The sequence below is a fragment of the Astatotilapia calliptera genome, chromosome 2 (genome assembly GCF_900246225.1).
Source record: "Astatotilapia calliptera chromosome 2, fAstCal1.2, whole genome shotgun sequence".
NCBI lineage: Eukaryota > Metazoa > Chordata > Actinopteri > Cichliformes > Cichlidae > Astatotilapia > Astatotilapia calliptera.
In genome coordinates this window covers 8605966-8620981 of record NC_039303.1, presented here as the reverse complement: position 1 = coordinate 8620981, position 15016 = coordinate 8605966, and the positions used below count along the sequence as shown (strand labels likewise).

The 15016-nt window shown below is 42.5% G+C and overlaps 1 protein-coding gene across 2 annotated transcripts in view; it reads right to left on the bottom strand.

Annotated features, from left to right (window-relative positions):
* Positions 1–4312: 4312 nt before the first annotated feature.
* The window catches only part of fat4 (FAT atypical cadherin 4), a 99483-nt gene continuing 88779 nt past the window's right edge, over positions 4313–15016 (bottom strand). For both annotated transcript variants that reach the window (XM_026183531.1, XM_026183539.1), the window contains 5 exons: positions 14057–14236; positions 13475–13599; positions 11263–11480; positions 9384–9645; positions 4313–6597 (listed from right to left, as the gene is read on the bottom strand). In XM_026183531.1, the coding sequence (XP_026039316.1) occupies positions 4688–6597; positions 9384–9645; positions 11263–11480; positions 13475–13599; positions 14057–14236 (2695 nt within the window). In that variant the 3' untranslated portion in view covers positions 4313–4687. The remainder of the gene's footprint in view (positions 6598–9383; positions 9646–11262; positions 11481–13474; positions 13600–14056; positions 14237–15016) is intronic.

The window sequence follows — 15016 nt, the reverse complement described above, 5'->3', positions numbered from 1 at the left end:
CATTTTGACCAGATTTGTGACCACTAAACACATTAACTTGTGCAATATTTTGGAAGTTTGACAGGGTCCAAGGACCTTGGACCAAGTCACACTGGCCTAGAGACTGGTCTGCAACCATCTGGCAACAACCAGTCATGAGGGAGGCTTTCTAAACTAGTTGTGAAGGGTTGCTGGAGGTTGATAGCAGTCACTGGGAAAATAATTGCCAACAGTCCAAGTCATGCAGATCTACAGACCGGTCAGTGACTCCCTTGCAACAAACATATATTCCTCAACCAGGTGGCAAAAACTTCCCTGTGATTACTTTGGTCGCTGGCATATTGCTGCGCTGCTGGTTGGAAGGGAAGACAGACTGACAGACTTGTCTGCAAAACAAAGTTCAGCAACTCTCCAAGCTGCAGTGAAACTCTTAACACTGTGATGCAAACTGGAAATGGAGACGGTGCCTCAGTAATGCAGTCAATGTGTTTTAAAAGCTGCAACTAGAAGTTTTGCAACTTTTTACTTTGAAGTTGACCCTTCTCCATTTCTCATTCGGATTATATGTTTTCAAATGTTACTAATACAGTTGTACTTAGCAAGCATTTGCAGACAAACATGAAAACTACATGCAATCATGACAATCTGTGAGCAACCAAAGATTCATAGGGAGGTTTTTGGTGCAGTGCCTTCTTTGCAACCAGTTTCACTCAGCAAAAGCCAGCCATGTCCAGCAACTACTGCCAGCTAATCAGGGAATACACACTTTTTCAAATACATGATATAACTGCGGTTGCATTTTGTCCAATATGGCAGCCGACTCTTTGAGCAATGTGTGCATGATGTCACATGAGAAACCTCAATAAAGACCAAAAACATTTTGAAATCAGCCTCAAGTGGGCCAACACCTTCCAAAGACACTTTCCCCCTTTATTTCTTTAGTCTATCTTCTTTAATTTTCCTGGTAAACATGCTTGATTTGGAGATTTCTCACATTTTAGGAGATATTCTGCATCAATTTTGTCTTAGTTTAAATAGCATAGAGGGGGAATTAAAGCAAGGAGAAAGCCAGGATATGCCAACCGAACATAATAATTCACTTACATCTATTGAAGGACACATTCCCTCTGTATGGAAGCCCGTTTCCGCCACTAAAAAAAAAAAAAAAAGGATCCATAACTCAAAATTTCGAGTTATTTTCTCGAAATTTCGAGTTATTATCTCGAAATTTTGAGTTTTTTTCTCGAAATTTCGAGTTATTATCTCGAAATTTCGACATATTAACTCAAAATTTTGAGAAAAGCAACTCGAAATTTCGAGTTAGTAATCTACGTGAATGACGTCATTTCCATGTTACCCGGAAGCTGAAGCCCTCAGCTACAAATGCTACAGCTAAGCTACTGGTATTACATCCAGTCGTGAATGCACAGATTGCTGAGTGTTTTCAGCCTGGCTTCACAAATGATGAAATCCCTGTGTTATTAGCTGAATCACATGGTGTTACTATCAGCAAACATACTTTAATTTGTTGGGATCCGTTTTTGAGTGCGCGGTCCTGCACCATATGCTTCCGGGTAACAAGAAAGCGACCTCATTCACGTATATTTTTGATTGGCAGAGCTAACTCAAAATTTTGAGAAAAGTAACTCGAAATTTCGAGTTATATTTCTCGAAATTTCGAGATAATAACTCGAAATTTCGAGAAAATAACTCGAAATTTCGAGTTATGGATACTAGCTTTTTTTTTTTTTTTAGTGGCGGAAACGGGCTTCCATACCTCTGAGATATAGCTTCATTGGGTTTTTTTTAAAGTTGTTTTGATGTTGGGTTGTTCACCCTCAGCGTCTGTCCAGCACACATCCACACTCATGGTCCATTAGCATCGACTAATGAGAAAAGGAGTGACATGTGTTTTTTGATCCCGCAGTGAATGTGCTTTTAATTATCATGAGCCCTTTAATTCAAACCTTTGGAGGCACTGTTGCTGCATCAGGAGACTGAAGCTCAAACTAATCAATCTTTATAAACAAGCTTCGGGAGGATTTTGTTGTGGGGGTGAGACGCTGCTCTAAGAAAGTTACTCAGAGCTCAGTGCCATGTCCTTTTATAAACATAAGTGAAACTCTTGAGTCAACATGGAAATCATTTTAATGGGAATCATGTTTTGATGACATGTGTGAGGAAAAAAAAAAAGGAGGGGAACTCCCTGGGAAATCCAACAACGCCTCCTTCACACCTTCGTTCGAGTTCATGTGAAGCTCTGCAAAATGCATTATGGCTGACTTGCACACACGTGATTTCTTTGCTGCATGTCTTTCCAAAATGAGAGTTGCAATCATGGTAGCGTATTCTATAATTGTGTCATTACTAACACAAATAGCTTAATGCTTACTGAAATAACAGGCAGGTGAGCTGACAGGAGTAACAGATGCTGTATTTTCTTAAGGGCCACGTCCTATAATGTAACATGCAGTTTTTGCACTTAAGACATATGCCACAATTAATCCTTAAACACATCATAAGCTTCTGCTGTTCACCAAAGTCAAGGAGCCATCTGGAAAACATCCAAAAACAGCAGGACACCCCTCCCAAAAAGACACGCGCACACATCACGTCACAAAACCAACCCCCAAGAAAATCAAGAAGACAGATCCATGTCAGTTTTCATGAGTGTTTTACGTCCTTGTGCACTGTAGAACAATGTTCCCTTTAGGTATACAAGCTTCTTCTGCTTACCTATAGAGAGGATGGTGGGGGGACTTTGCTCCTGAAGTTGCCTCTGCCCGATGTCTCAGAGCCCCCACCGTCACACCAGAGAAGACACTGTGAGGTTTATTTGAATTCATCTCCCACTCACTCGTCCCACTACCTAACCAACTCCTCATTATCATTGTTTTATTATCTCAGCATTGTAGTGGTAGAGCCTTTTCAAAGAGGCTTTGGTCAACAGATTTCTCTGCAAGACCGAGCTCCTCGCGGTATATTACCCAGATTCAGGCTGTCACTCTTCACGGGGTTCATGGCTCCCTGCCTTTTCTCTCGTGGCCTCTCTCCCCTCGATGATGGAGCAGATAAGCATGTTGCATGCCGAATCACTGAGCTATGACAAAAAAAAAAAAAGCCTTTCTGCTCAATAAGACAGATGTAAATAATTGTTGAAAGCAATATAGGGCCCTGCGTCGTGGAGTCCGCTTGATGTTTTGTTTGGCTGCGAGTGAGGTGGCTCAGTTTCGTTCAGGTCCTGAATTGCCTTTTCAAATGTTTAGTTGAGACTCTGCACAAATGAAAAACTGCACAGACTGAGGCAAAAATACATAACTTACCACCCGAATGATTTGGGAAGGGGTGTAATCTGAGCATGAAGGTGGCTATTTTTAAAAACTGCCAACGCATACATGCATCTAAATGAAAGGAGGGGAAAAAGAGAAACAAAGCACATTTAAATAAATACTTTTTTTATTCTGTTATTGGCTTTTTACAGGTACAAAGCATACAGCATGTTATAGTTTTATCAAAAGTGGAAAATACTGATGTTACATTTGTAACAAATGTAAAAAATAAGTCTTCAATCTTACTTTCCCCGAAAGTAAGAACATACATTTCAGCATATGAAAATATTCATAAAAACACAGCTTAAGTAATTTAAGTTAATAAACAGTACAAAAATGTAGAAACCATACATGTCAAAATAATGAACAGGGACGCCAACATCAAGACAAATGACTCCATGATTGCTCATGAATTTAAAAAAAAATGTACACAAGTTCATAGTGTTTTAGTTGGGGTCATGTTTACAGGATTCATACATCATCATCATCGTTGCCTGAAAACACTTGGCTTGTCTGACAATGTGGTTTTGTGACTAACGACACCCTCACCATCATCCCTCCTGAAAAATCTCCTCTCTTCCTGAACTTGGGCCCAAAAACCAGAATAGTTCTGTCCCGTACTGAAATCCTCAAATGTCTGTAAGGCAGGGGGCTTGATTAAATCTCACTTTTGGAGCGTTTAGCCAGTCCTCTCTAAGAAAACACACCAGGGCAGGCAGACGGACAGACAGAGGGATCATAACATCGGTGGGGTCTGCAATACCGTGCGAGCAAAGCAATGTTCATACTTTTACACTGAGGGCTGTGTCCCGTCACCTACAGGTGCAGTTAGATCAAACACACATGCTTCCTTTTAAGTAAATTAGAAAAATGATCCTAAAAAGACAGAAACTGGGAGATTTCTCTTGCTCTATGGAATTCTCTTCCTGTGAGTTTTTAAATTATCTACGCTCTTATCTCTCCGCTGCGAATGTGACAGAAGGTTCTGGAAAGGAGAAGCAGTATTGGTAATAAAGAACAGAAGTGTTTAATCAAGATAATGTGAATGGAGTTTTGCAGTCACCAAATTGAATTCAGACATGGACTTCTTTCTTCAGTGTCAGTGGATATGTTGTAATGAGGCCTCAGAGAGATGAATGCACGAATGTACAGTCTGAACCTAGAAAAGACTGGTAAACCATTCCAAGGTGGCTCATGATGAAATCTGTTCTTTTACAGGTGCCATTTTTCTGCCTTACTGCATTAAAAGTCGTCTTATTATTTTGAGTTATGCAAAAAACATGAAGTCCAATGTTCTCTGGAAATGTACAGTCTTCTTCTTCTTTTTTTTTTTAAATTGGAGAACGACACCATATTGTACAACATTGTAATAAATAGTCTCATACATATTGCTCAGCTTCTCCTTCATTAAGAATGGTCACTGAGCCATCTCCACTGTTCATTTCAATGTCTTTTGCTGCCGCATTCTCGGGAAGCAAGGCTAAGTCCTTGAACACATCTACATAATGCCCAAAGCCAGGGCCCCAGTTCAACAGATTGTCCCAGTTGAAGCCACCGGCTTGCTGACCCAGTTTGTGGGGTAGGGTGTAGTGCTGGTCAGTAGAGGGCATCTGGGCAACGCCAGGCCCTCCTTCTGCCCTCCGACTCGAGTAACGCCTCTGTTTAAGCCTCCCGCCGTAGTCCTCATCGTCAGCGTCTGACTCGTTGACTTGCGATAGCTTGGGGACCCGGGAGCTGTAGGACACAGGCTTCTCCCGGTCATACTCCATCTCTGAGCAGGTGAAGGAGTCATGTGAGTCACTTTCTGAAGAGGACTCTGGGGCAGGAATGCCATCAGCGGGGTTACGAACCCTTGACAGCGGCCTGCGGCAGTCCTCCTCTGAACTGGAGCGCCCGTGGTCAGCGCTACAGATGCTGGGGTTGCGTGGACGTGGAGTGTTAAGCCGCTCCACTTCCTCGATGGACAGCCCCACAGGAGGCCCCGTCTCCAACGGGATCTGCTCGATCGGCTGCTTCAGCCGACTGCCGGGCCTCGAGGTGTGGCCGTGGCCGGCCATGGTTTGTGGACTCTTGCTGCGCCTCCCCAACCGGGTGGCGTAGTTGAACATGGGTGGCGGTTGGCACATATCATTGTGCAGATCCAGCGGGCTGCCCTCACGACGAGCCAGGTTGAGTTCTCTGGTGGGAGTGTTTCGGTAGAAGGAGGAGGGCTTTGTGAACGGGGCTGGAGAGTGTCTGGAGAGAGGGTTTGGAGTAGGACAGGCTGAGTGGGAATGGCTGAGGGGGGTGGATCTCAGTGCTTGGGTGTACTGGGGCTGGTAGGTGTAGCTTGTTGCTCCGAGAGGTAAGGGAGATTGCCTGGCGAAGCCCAGCGGGCTGTGTCTCTGGATGGAAAACTTGGGCGTGTGACTGCGAAACTGCTTGTAGTGTTGGATGATGTCAGCATCCGAAGGAGCAATACTGCTGGCATTGTCTATATCATAATGTTCAATATCTGCCTCTGGGGCATTGCAGGGGGCACAGGGAGCACTGGGGACCGTCTCGTTGTTGTGAGGAATGTCTGTTTCATCATAGATCAGGTAAGGGTTTTCCCTCTCAATGATGTCTGGTTTGGGGTTCCCTTCCGGTTGCTTCCGTACAGTCATGTCATCTCCATATGGTGGGATGTTATCTGGGTCGTCGAATGCTACATTCTCGCTACCCTTCTTCTTTTTCTTCTTCTTCTTCTCCTTGGGTTTCTTTTCCTTGGGTTCCTTTGGCACTTTGGTCTTGTTGCGGTCCTTGCAATGGTTGCACAGGATCAGGCTGAGCACCACCAAGGCAAGGACAGTGGCACAGCTGCCAACAATAGCTGGCACCGCCCAGATGGGAAGGACCATTGTCTCTGATGTGGGACTGGGGCTGCAGACAAATCCACCATTATTCGCCGTGTTGCACACGGTACCCTGAGGGCACTCGACTCCCAGACAGGCCACCAGGGTCTCACAAGTCTTGCCTGTGTAGAGCTCGGAGCATACACAAGTGAAACCAGAGTGGGGGTCCGGCACGCAGCTGCCTTGGTTCTGGCAGGGATTAGAGGCACAGTCGCCAGGCGGGACACACTGGTATGTGTACCACTGGTTGACGCACATGAGGCCATCCCAGCATGGATTGCTCTCACACAGGTCGGGACCTCTGCAGCCTATTTTGACGGATGAACTGGTCTTGGTTAAAGTGACGAGGCTGTGCTCTCCCATAAATGGCAGGTTCTCTCTGTTGTACTTCACGTAGGCCAAGCAGCCGTCAAAACCTGTGGACAAAAAGAAGAAAAGAAAGGGCTCAGATAACAAGAAACAGCCAACAGCAGCTAACAGGGACATTACAGTGGCCTGAAGGGGAATTGCTTCTGACTGCCACCAGACCGAATGTTTTTTTTCAAAACGTCTGCTGAAGCTGGATTGCTTCCTCATAAATACCAGGAACTGGCAACTATAATAAGAGCTGAAGGAATTTTGTTTAGATGGGTAATTGGTTCAAGCTTAGGATAAAAAGATTTTCATCATGGAAAGCACCTCCTCCAATGAAAAAATAGAAAAATCATATTCTAAAAACTGGCAGAATAAATCACTGGTCAATTTAAGAGAAGAAATATGAAATATTTTCTAACAGAGAATCCATCGTCAGAGGCATTATAGCTTCAAGACATCCATCTGGGTTGGATGAACGTCTCTGTGTCTAATTTAATCTCTTGCTTTGTGTGTTGCCTAACAGTGCTACCTCACCGGTGCAATTACATTTTTATTGAATTTATCCCAGTGCAGATTAAATCCATTTGTGTCTTTTCATTAGCCCTCAGAAAGCGAGTACACAGCGCTACACAAATGCTCAGATACACACTGAGTTAGGGGGTGGGTTCACAAACAGTCTGCCACAGATCTGCGTGCTGAGGATATGTTTGTTTTGAAATATGCCCCAGTCTTTGTGTAAAAGAGGTTGACAAATCATCCAAATTGCTCATTTTTACCATATTAGTCCATAGTATTAGGTTAGTTTTTCCCTCCCCTGAAACCCTGAAATTTACTGTGCTGCATTACCTCCTCCTGGAAACCCTCTCTTTCACCTTTTCCAAACTGTTCTTAACTCATGCTCGAGGACATCTGATCTGTGATTTAAATCTAAACTAAGAAAAGAGTCGATGAGGCTTCACAGACAGACGCTCCAAGGCGAAGTCAGATTAAATTATAATTAGTTATTTTGTCCATAAATGATACTCTGATAAAGAAACATTTATTTAACTACCGTAAATTCATAACTTTAAATCTTCGCAGTGTCAAATAGAAATAGATTTCAGGCCAGTTACTCAGTCTTGTTGGATCGCCACCAAATATGGTCAGCAATTGAAAGAGCAGACTATTAATTCATATGCAGGAGAAAAAAAAATGAGTACTGAATTCATAAAGATTCATGAGCTCACGTGTGCTGTCGCATACTTGTGCTATATGTCCATGCACACGCCTTTAGTCTGCAGAAAAGCTTTCCATAACATGTAAAAACACTGCTAGATGTGTAACTTACGCTGGGTAAAGAGTGAATGAGTTTTTCAAAATCATTAACATGTGTGTGAAACTATTGTTAATTGTATTCCACTTGGACCGTCATGTATCTAAAATTTGATTTTCTTGACTAAATGTGATGCGTTTTTAAAAAAAAAGCCTTTTTAATGAGAAGGAGGAGGAGGAGGATGAGGAGGAAGAGGAGGCACAGGAGCTGTTCTGACTAAATGCGATTTCTTTAGACACACCAACAGTCTTGTGTCAGGATCTGTAGTGGAATTAAGGAAGGGCAAACTCCCCTCTCTAACTTTTCCCATTCAAATTTGTCCTGTAATTTGGGGGTTCAACTCTGCAACACTACAGTCACAGTACATTAAAGTGAGCTCTTAGCAGCCAGTTACAAGAAAATCTGGCAAACGGATGGTGTGTTTCACCGTCCCACTCTGCCACCAGTTCTGCAGCGTCAAGTCATAGCAACAGTGTGTAGTGTAGTTTTCTGACAGTGGCAGCAGTATGTGTTGTTTAACTAGTGATTATAGGCAGCAAACCCTGTATATTGATAAATAAAACTTATATGGAAGAAAACTTATTGTATGTCTTCCATTTTTAACCTTTAACTATTTATTCTATATAGATAATATATATGTTACATATAGCCTCTCTACTTCTTAGTCCACTAACTTTGGCTAGTTAAGCTATATTGATTGTTCCAACATGTAGAGAGCAAAAAATACTATGTGTGAGTGACTACTGTTAACCAAAACCTTCTGTTACAAGGAACAACATGCTTTCTCTCGATCAACTTCTGGCAATCATCTTGGTCCTTTTCAAACCCTGGAATTCTGAAGTTATTTTAGGTGTCTGGTCGCAGACAGGGTATGTCATTGTGAAGAAAAGGTTTTATTTTGCATGGAGCTTTTTTCCAAAAGTTTCAGTTTTCCTGCCAATTCCAACTAAATTCTGGAATTAAATAGTGGAAAATCACAGCAACAGTTGTTTTGAGGCAGTTTATATTGTAAGGTAAAGACCCTACAAGAATAGAGAGAAAGCCCCTTGGCGACAGTGGGAAGGAAAAACTCCCTTTTATGAGGAAAAAACCTCAGACAAAAGCAAGCTCAGGGGTGGGTGGCCATCTGCTGAGACTTGGTTGTGGGTGAGGGGAGGGAGACAGGACAAAAAGCATACTGTGGAAAAGGGACAGAGATGAATAATAACTAATGATTAAATGCAAAGTGGTGTAAGTAAGTGAAGAAGAAATACTCAGTGCATCATGGGAAGCCCCCAGCATCCTAAGTCTATTGCAGCATAACTAAGGAACTAAGGAAGGCCTGTTCCAGCCTTAACTATAAGCTTTACCAAAAGGAAAATGTTTTAAGATTAATCTTAATCTTAGAGAGTGTCTGTCTCCCAAATCCAAACTGAAAGCTGGTAAAGATTATATGCAGGAAAATGTACACCCCAAATGCCCATATGTCCACATGTCCATCATTTTTACTCTTCCCCCCAATAAATGACAGGTAACAGCTACACTGTCCAGGCTTACCTGCTCCAGTTTTCTGCTGAGCTGGCCCCGGCCCAATCCCACCAAGCGAAAAGGTTAAAACGCTGAGACCTCCAAAATCCTGTGTGGGATGTTGGATGACCCTGGGTTGGCCGTTGTCCACCTGGAGCACAGTGGCTGAGCCGTTCTTGACCAGCTGTAGCGTGTGCCACTGGCCGTCTGAAACCACTGCGTCTACCACGGTGCGCTCCACCTTCCCCGCAACGCCAGCGTCTGAGATGTAGTGGATGTTGCCGTTCCTCAGCTAAGAGAAGCAAATTTTAGATTTTAGTTATTCGCTCACAGCTCAGAGTGATCAGAGTAAACCGGATCTAGCTGGCTTTGGTAAAAACATGCATATAAACAGTATATAAAAGACATTAACAATCATGTGAATCTGCAAACTGCCATTATTTCTGATGTCAAGCATAAAATAAAAATAGTCTTTGAAGAAAGTCGAGATAAACAGTGGTTAAAACTGCAGTTTTTTAGATTAATGCAATAAGTTATCGTGTCAGTATCAATCATGACCGATGAGAGGAAGTCTTGTCTCAGTCCCCACAAAACTACCACAGCAGTGCTTTCAGACTATGGTCGGAGATCGAAAACAAAAATGCAGCTGGATGCTCATACTATAAATCTTTCTCCCACTGGGACACACTGCAGTCAATCATGTTCTCACAACTTGTGTGTGTAGCTACAGTCACTCAGCCAGAAGATGATCAGAAGCTCAAGCACGACAAATTTAGGGAAAGCGCATATATTCCAACGGCCACAAGAGAAGGCTCTTTACTGAAGAGGGACGACGATTGTGCTTTAAAAAGAAATTAATCAAGCTGGCTTTGGCACGCACAGCAAATTTGTGGCTTACACTGTGTATGGTAATCGCATGTGTTCTCCCGACTTCGATGGAAAAGTAATCCTACCCACCTCCCCCAAAATCAGCAGTGATAAGTCGCTTCCGGAAGAATTGATGTAAAAAGGGAAAAGTGGAAGTCTCCCCAGCCAAAGAATACTAAGAGCTCTCAAGCTGGAAAACCAATCAAGGAGTTTATCTATTAAACATCTTGTTTTTCATTTCTCAGTTTATATAGTTCTCTCTCAACATATGTACACCCACAGTATGTATTCCCCTACTGCTCTTTTGTTTTTAGGTTTCAAAGCACTTATAATACTTTTCTGGACTATTTAGGAAGCCGCAGTGGTGATTTGATGAGCACCAGAAGCTGTTCAGTGGCGGAAAACAAAATCATAAGAGACAAAGCCCGATGCTGAAGTGGGAACGGGTTGATGCTGCTGAGACTGCAGGGTGTCTACATGGAAACTGAAGAGGATGAATGAACGCTCAGGCCTCCTTGGGCAGCTGCCCACGGTCAGGCAAAGGGAGGAGGGTGTACTGAACAGGACGAGAAGAGAGAAAAGACAGACTGGAGTAAAAGAAAGTGGGTGAGAAAGACGGGGTAGATTTCCTAGAATGAAAGTGGAACGTAGCACACACAGAAATATATATTACCTAGACATGTTTAGGATACAAATGTTCAAGGTGTCTTAACAGTGTATCAGGAGCTGTGGCGTAAATACTGTTAGTGATGCAAGATACTGCCTGGTCTACAGCTCTGTCATACCAAAAGAAGCTGGTATGTAGATGCTTAAAATATCATCTACATAGTAACTTCATAGATAATCTATGAAACATCAAAGACAGAAGCTTCATTTTACTAGACCTGAGTTGATCCAGGGCTTTAAATTTTAGTGAATAGCCTCCCTTTCTAAGCATAGCTACTTATTTACTGTTCACAAGCATGATTTGGAAAGCTTTTATTGTGAAATTTACTCTTCATTGCCAACTCATTAAACTCACACACAAGGCAACCTTCCTCACCTTAACAGTAGTGTAGTTACTGCTCTCTTGCACATGCAGCAGAGTGCCGGTCTTGCTGCGTGTCCTGAACTTGACCTTCAAGTTGCTGGGACCCATGGGGTCAGAGGTCGTTCCCTGCAGAGACCGTCTCAGCAAGATGTCACGTTTTGGGCCCTGCTTCAGGGTGTAGTCCAGGCGGCCAGTACCATCCAGAGACAGAGCGGTGTCGGCTGTCATGTCTGTGTGAGAAAGACAGAAAATATCTTGTGACTTCACACGAGTTTCGCAGGCGGCTTTTAAACTTCCATTTCCACTCTGCTCCTGGCGGACGGTCAGGTGCAAATGATTTTCCTAATCCGACTGCCATAACCACGAATCGGTCCTTCCATTCTTACCAGCGATTACTGATATCTTCCCATAACATCATCGAGTCAGTTTTCAGAACAGCCCGTGTATCGCTGAGCAAGATAATGATTTCTAATAGAGATTAAGTAGGAAAATAACTGAAATGAAAACTGCAAGCCATCTCATTATTACTTAGTGGGATGGCACGTGAATTTTGTGTGCATGTTAACTATAAACCTGAGGCATTGCTAATTGCATCATTTCATTTCAAGAAGCAACAAGCCTTTTGGCATATTTCATTATTACTATAATGAATATGAGCCCTCTTGCTAATACACTATTAAAAGATTAGCATGTTATCCAGGATAAATAGCCATATGAATGTTAATAAAATACTGATGTGATTATTTCATGAAAGCAGTGTATTTATGAGGATATTTGTATATTTTGGAAAAAGGTAAAAAAGCTCAAAAGTCACTTTTAAGTTTTCTATTTAAAATGTGCTTAGAAATAAGAGCACAGATGAAAATGAAACAGAATTTTAACAAATTATAAGATTTATCAACAGTCACTGAGACTCAGAAAAATTGGTGTTGGTGAGTTTTCTTACTGTCAGAGACTGACTGCAAGTAGTTGCAGTGACCAGTTCCTGCCGAGAGATTGAGCCTGCAACACATTCAACCTCTGCACGAGCACGGCTGGACAGGTGTGGGAGGCAACCTGTGTCTAGACAACTGTAGTCTGACTTGAACTACATTCCATCTGAGACAACTGCCGTCTAATTTACTGATCCAGACAGATTCCCAACATGTTGCAATCAGTCTCAGTCAGTCTGTGCTAATGGGTGCAACTTCTCTGCGATGGGTCTCTTTGCAACAGGGGACTCAACTCGGCTGGTTGTATTCTGGTTCTATTCCCAAATAAGAGCAATGTTGCTGAGCACCTATGTCATTTTGTAGCAAAGTCACCGTTCTGCAGTAACTATCGCTATTTGTAAGATTTTGACCCTGAATGTAAGCAGTTATTGTGAAAGTAGATGGGATTTTTCTTGCTAATTTATCACAGTTAATTGGCATATTATCTCCAAAAAATTTCCACAAAGTTGCAAAATTGCATGTTCAATGCACCAAATCACAATAATTTTGGTTGTGCCGCAAACTCCAACCACTGTTTTCTCTAATAGGACTGTAGCACAAGTCTGTCGTGTCACTTATTATCTGAGGATGAATGTTTCTGTCCCACATTCACAGGGTTCAAAAATGTAAATCTTTACACAATCTGTTCTTTAAATTAAATTAACCAGGGCCCTAGAGTCTACATGACATATTTTATTCACGGCATTTCTTGTTGTTGTTTATTTTTTTTCTTTTCTCTTTCCAGCAAACAATACATATGGCACTAAGAAAGCCTGCTCTGCTCCATGTGTGCTAGAAGAAAATGTCTCTCATCCTTTTTTTCGTGCCAGTAAGCAAACCAGCAGATTTCCCACAAAATCAAACCTGATGGCAAACAGGGAAAAGCTCGCAGTAATGATCTTGTTTGTTTCCAGTAACAATATCAAAGTCTTTGAAAAAAATCTGGTAATAATTACCGGTAACACCGCAAAACACAATGTTGCACCTTACACAGTAGCTATAAGTTTCTGTCAGTTCTCATGTGTCTCAAAGGGTTTTCTGCATTTTTTTAGGTCTCTGATGCAAGTCGAATTTATCTCCTATAAAGTACACAAATGCTTTGAAATGAAGCTCAGAACCCACCGATGTGGTCTATATTAAGCTACATGGTGCAGTATGATGACTCAGGAGGGATAATTCATAAATAATCATGGCAGAATATTCCTAAGTAAGTGCAAACTCAGCAAAAAGAGAGACTTCAAAGACATACTTACATTTCTCACAGAATTTGCCAGTGAAGCCATCCACACACTGGCATTGTTGCCAAGACCAGTGGTCCACACAGGTGCCCCCATGTCTGCAGGAGCTGGTGGTGCAGGCTCCTTCCAGTCTCGGACATCTACGGACACAATAACACACAAACTGACAATCAGACAGTGAATTTGACAAGTCAGCCACACAGACGGGGGGTCCGCGGAAAAAGGAAACTCCAAAAACAGGAGCAGATGAGCTGTGATTTCTCTTCCCGTGCGGCAATACAAAAAACCCCATAAAGAACCTCAGAGAATTAGCATATTAAAAGATCTGTCCTCGCTTCGCTATTCACGAGGAAGACAGTGAGGAAAAAAATTCTCTGGAATTCTGCAATTGGTTTCCCCCATCAAAAATCTTCCATTTGTACTTCAAAAAAAAAAGAAGACATCTTTTTAAAAACTCCCGAGAGGGTTTGAAAGTGTGAACAGATGTCCCACAGCGAGAGTCAAGGAGGTTAGAGAAGACGGACAGATGGGAAGAAGAAAAAGGAGATGGAGAGAGGCTGGGAGCGGGAGTAAAGGGGGAGAGGTTGGGATGCGGACCTGTCAAGGATGCCATGCGATGCCAGCGCCTGACTGGGCTCCAGCGGGCGGCCGTTGACAGCAAACTCCATGATGCAGCCGACAAAGTCGTGGGTGGCGACCTGACCGCGCCGATGAAGGATGGGTTCTATTGACCTGACGCCTCCCACAGAGAGCCTGTTGGGCTGCACATCGAGGATCCTACAAACACGCACACAGATAGATGAACAGGAGTGCACAAAGACTTAAAATGGATCACGACAGAAAGGAACATATGAGCAGAAACCCAAACGCTAAAAAATGCATTCAAGTATTCAAAGCACACACACAGACACGCACATTTTCACAAGCTTACACAGAAAAACAACGTGGGTCAGCGAGTTTCACAACAATATGGTCCCAAGACCCTTGCAAAATAAACCTTTGCTGATCTCTGTGGCCTTTCCTCATCTGCCAAATCTGTCTCTCACGCATACACACATATAAAATACGCACACACACACACAGCGAAAAACACACAGGAAAACATGCACAGTCTAAAGTTTTCGCCCCACAGGGCCTGGCTCTGTGCAGCAGCACTGGTCATCCAGTAATTTAATGACGGTTTACATCATATATCACATATTTGCAACAGATGACTTCATTCTGACTTTGAGTTATTTGTGTAGAAATATGTAAGAGAAAGGCATTTTAAGCAATTTGCATACAACGGAAGACTTAGACAGTAACACAGGAGTAAAGGTCACAATGCTTTGACTACAGCATTAAGGAATTTTCACTATAATAAAAAGAATTAAAGGTCAACACTTTAACCAGAATAGCCATAAAAATTTAGAAAAAAATATAGAAATATTTGTTTGAACAAAAGTAAAGTTTCATTCTTTGCTCTCTACTTTAGAGATTAGCACTTAATAGAACTGGAAGCATCACTGTGAAACTAAAGGTTGAACCTCTGCAATTCATCTCTAAAGTACTGCTTAA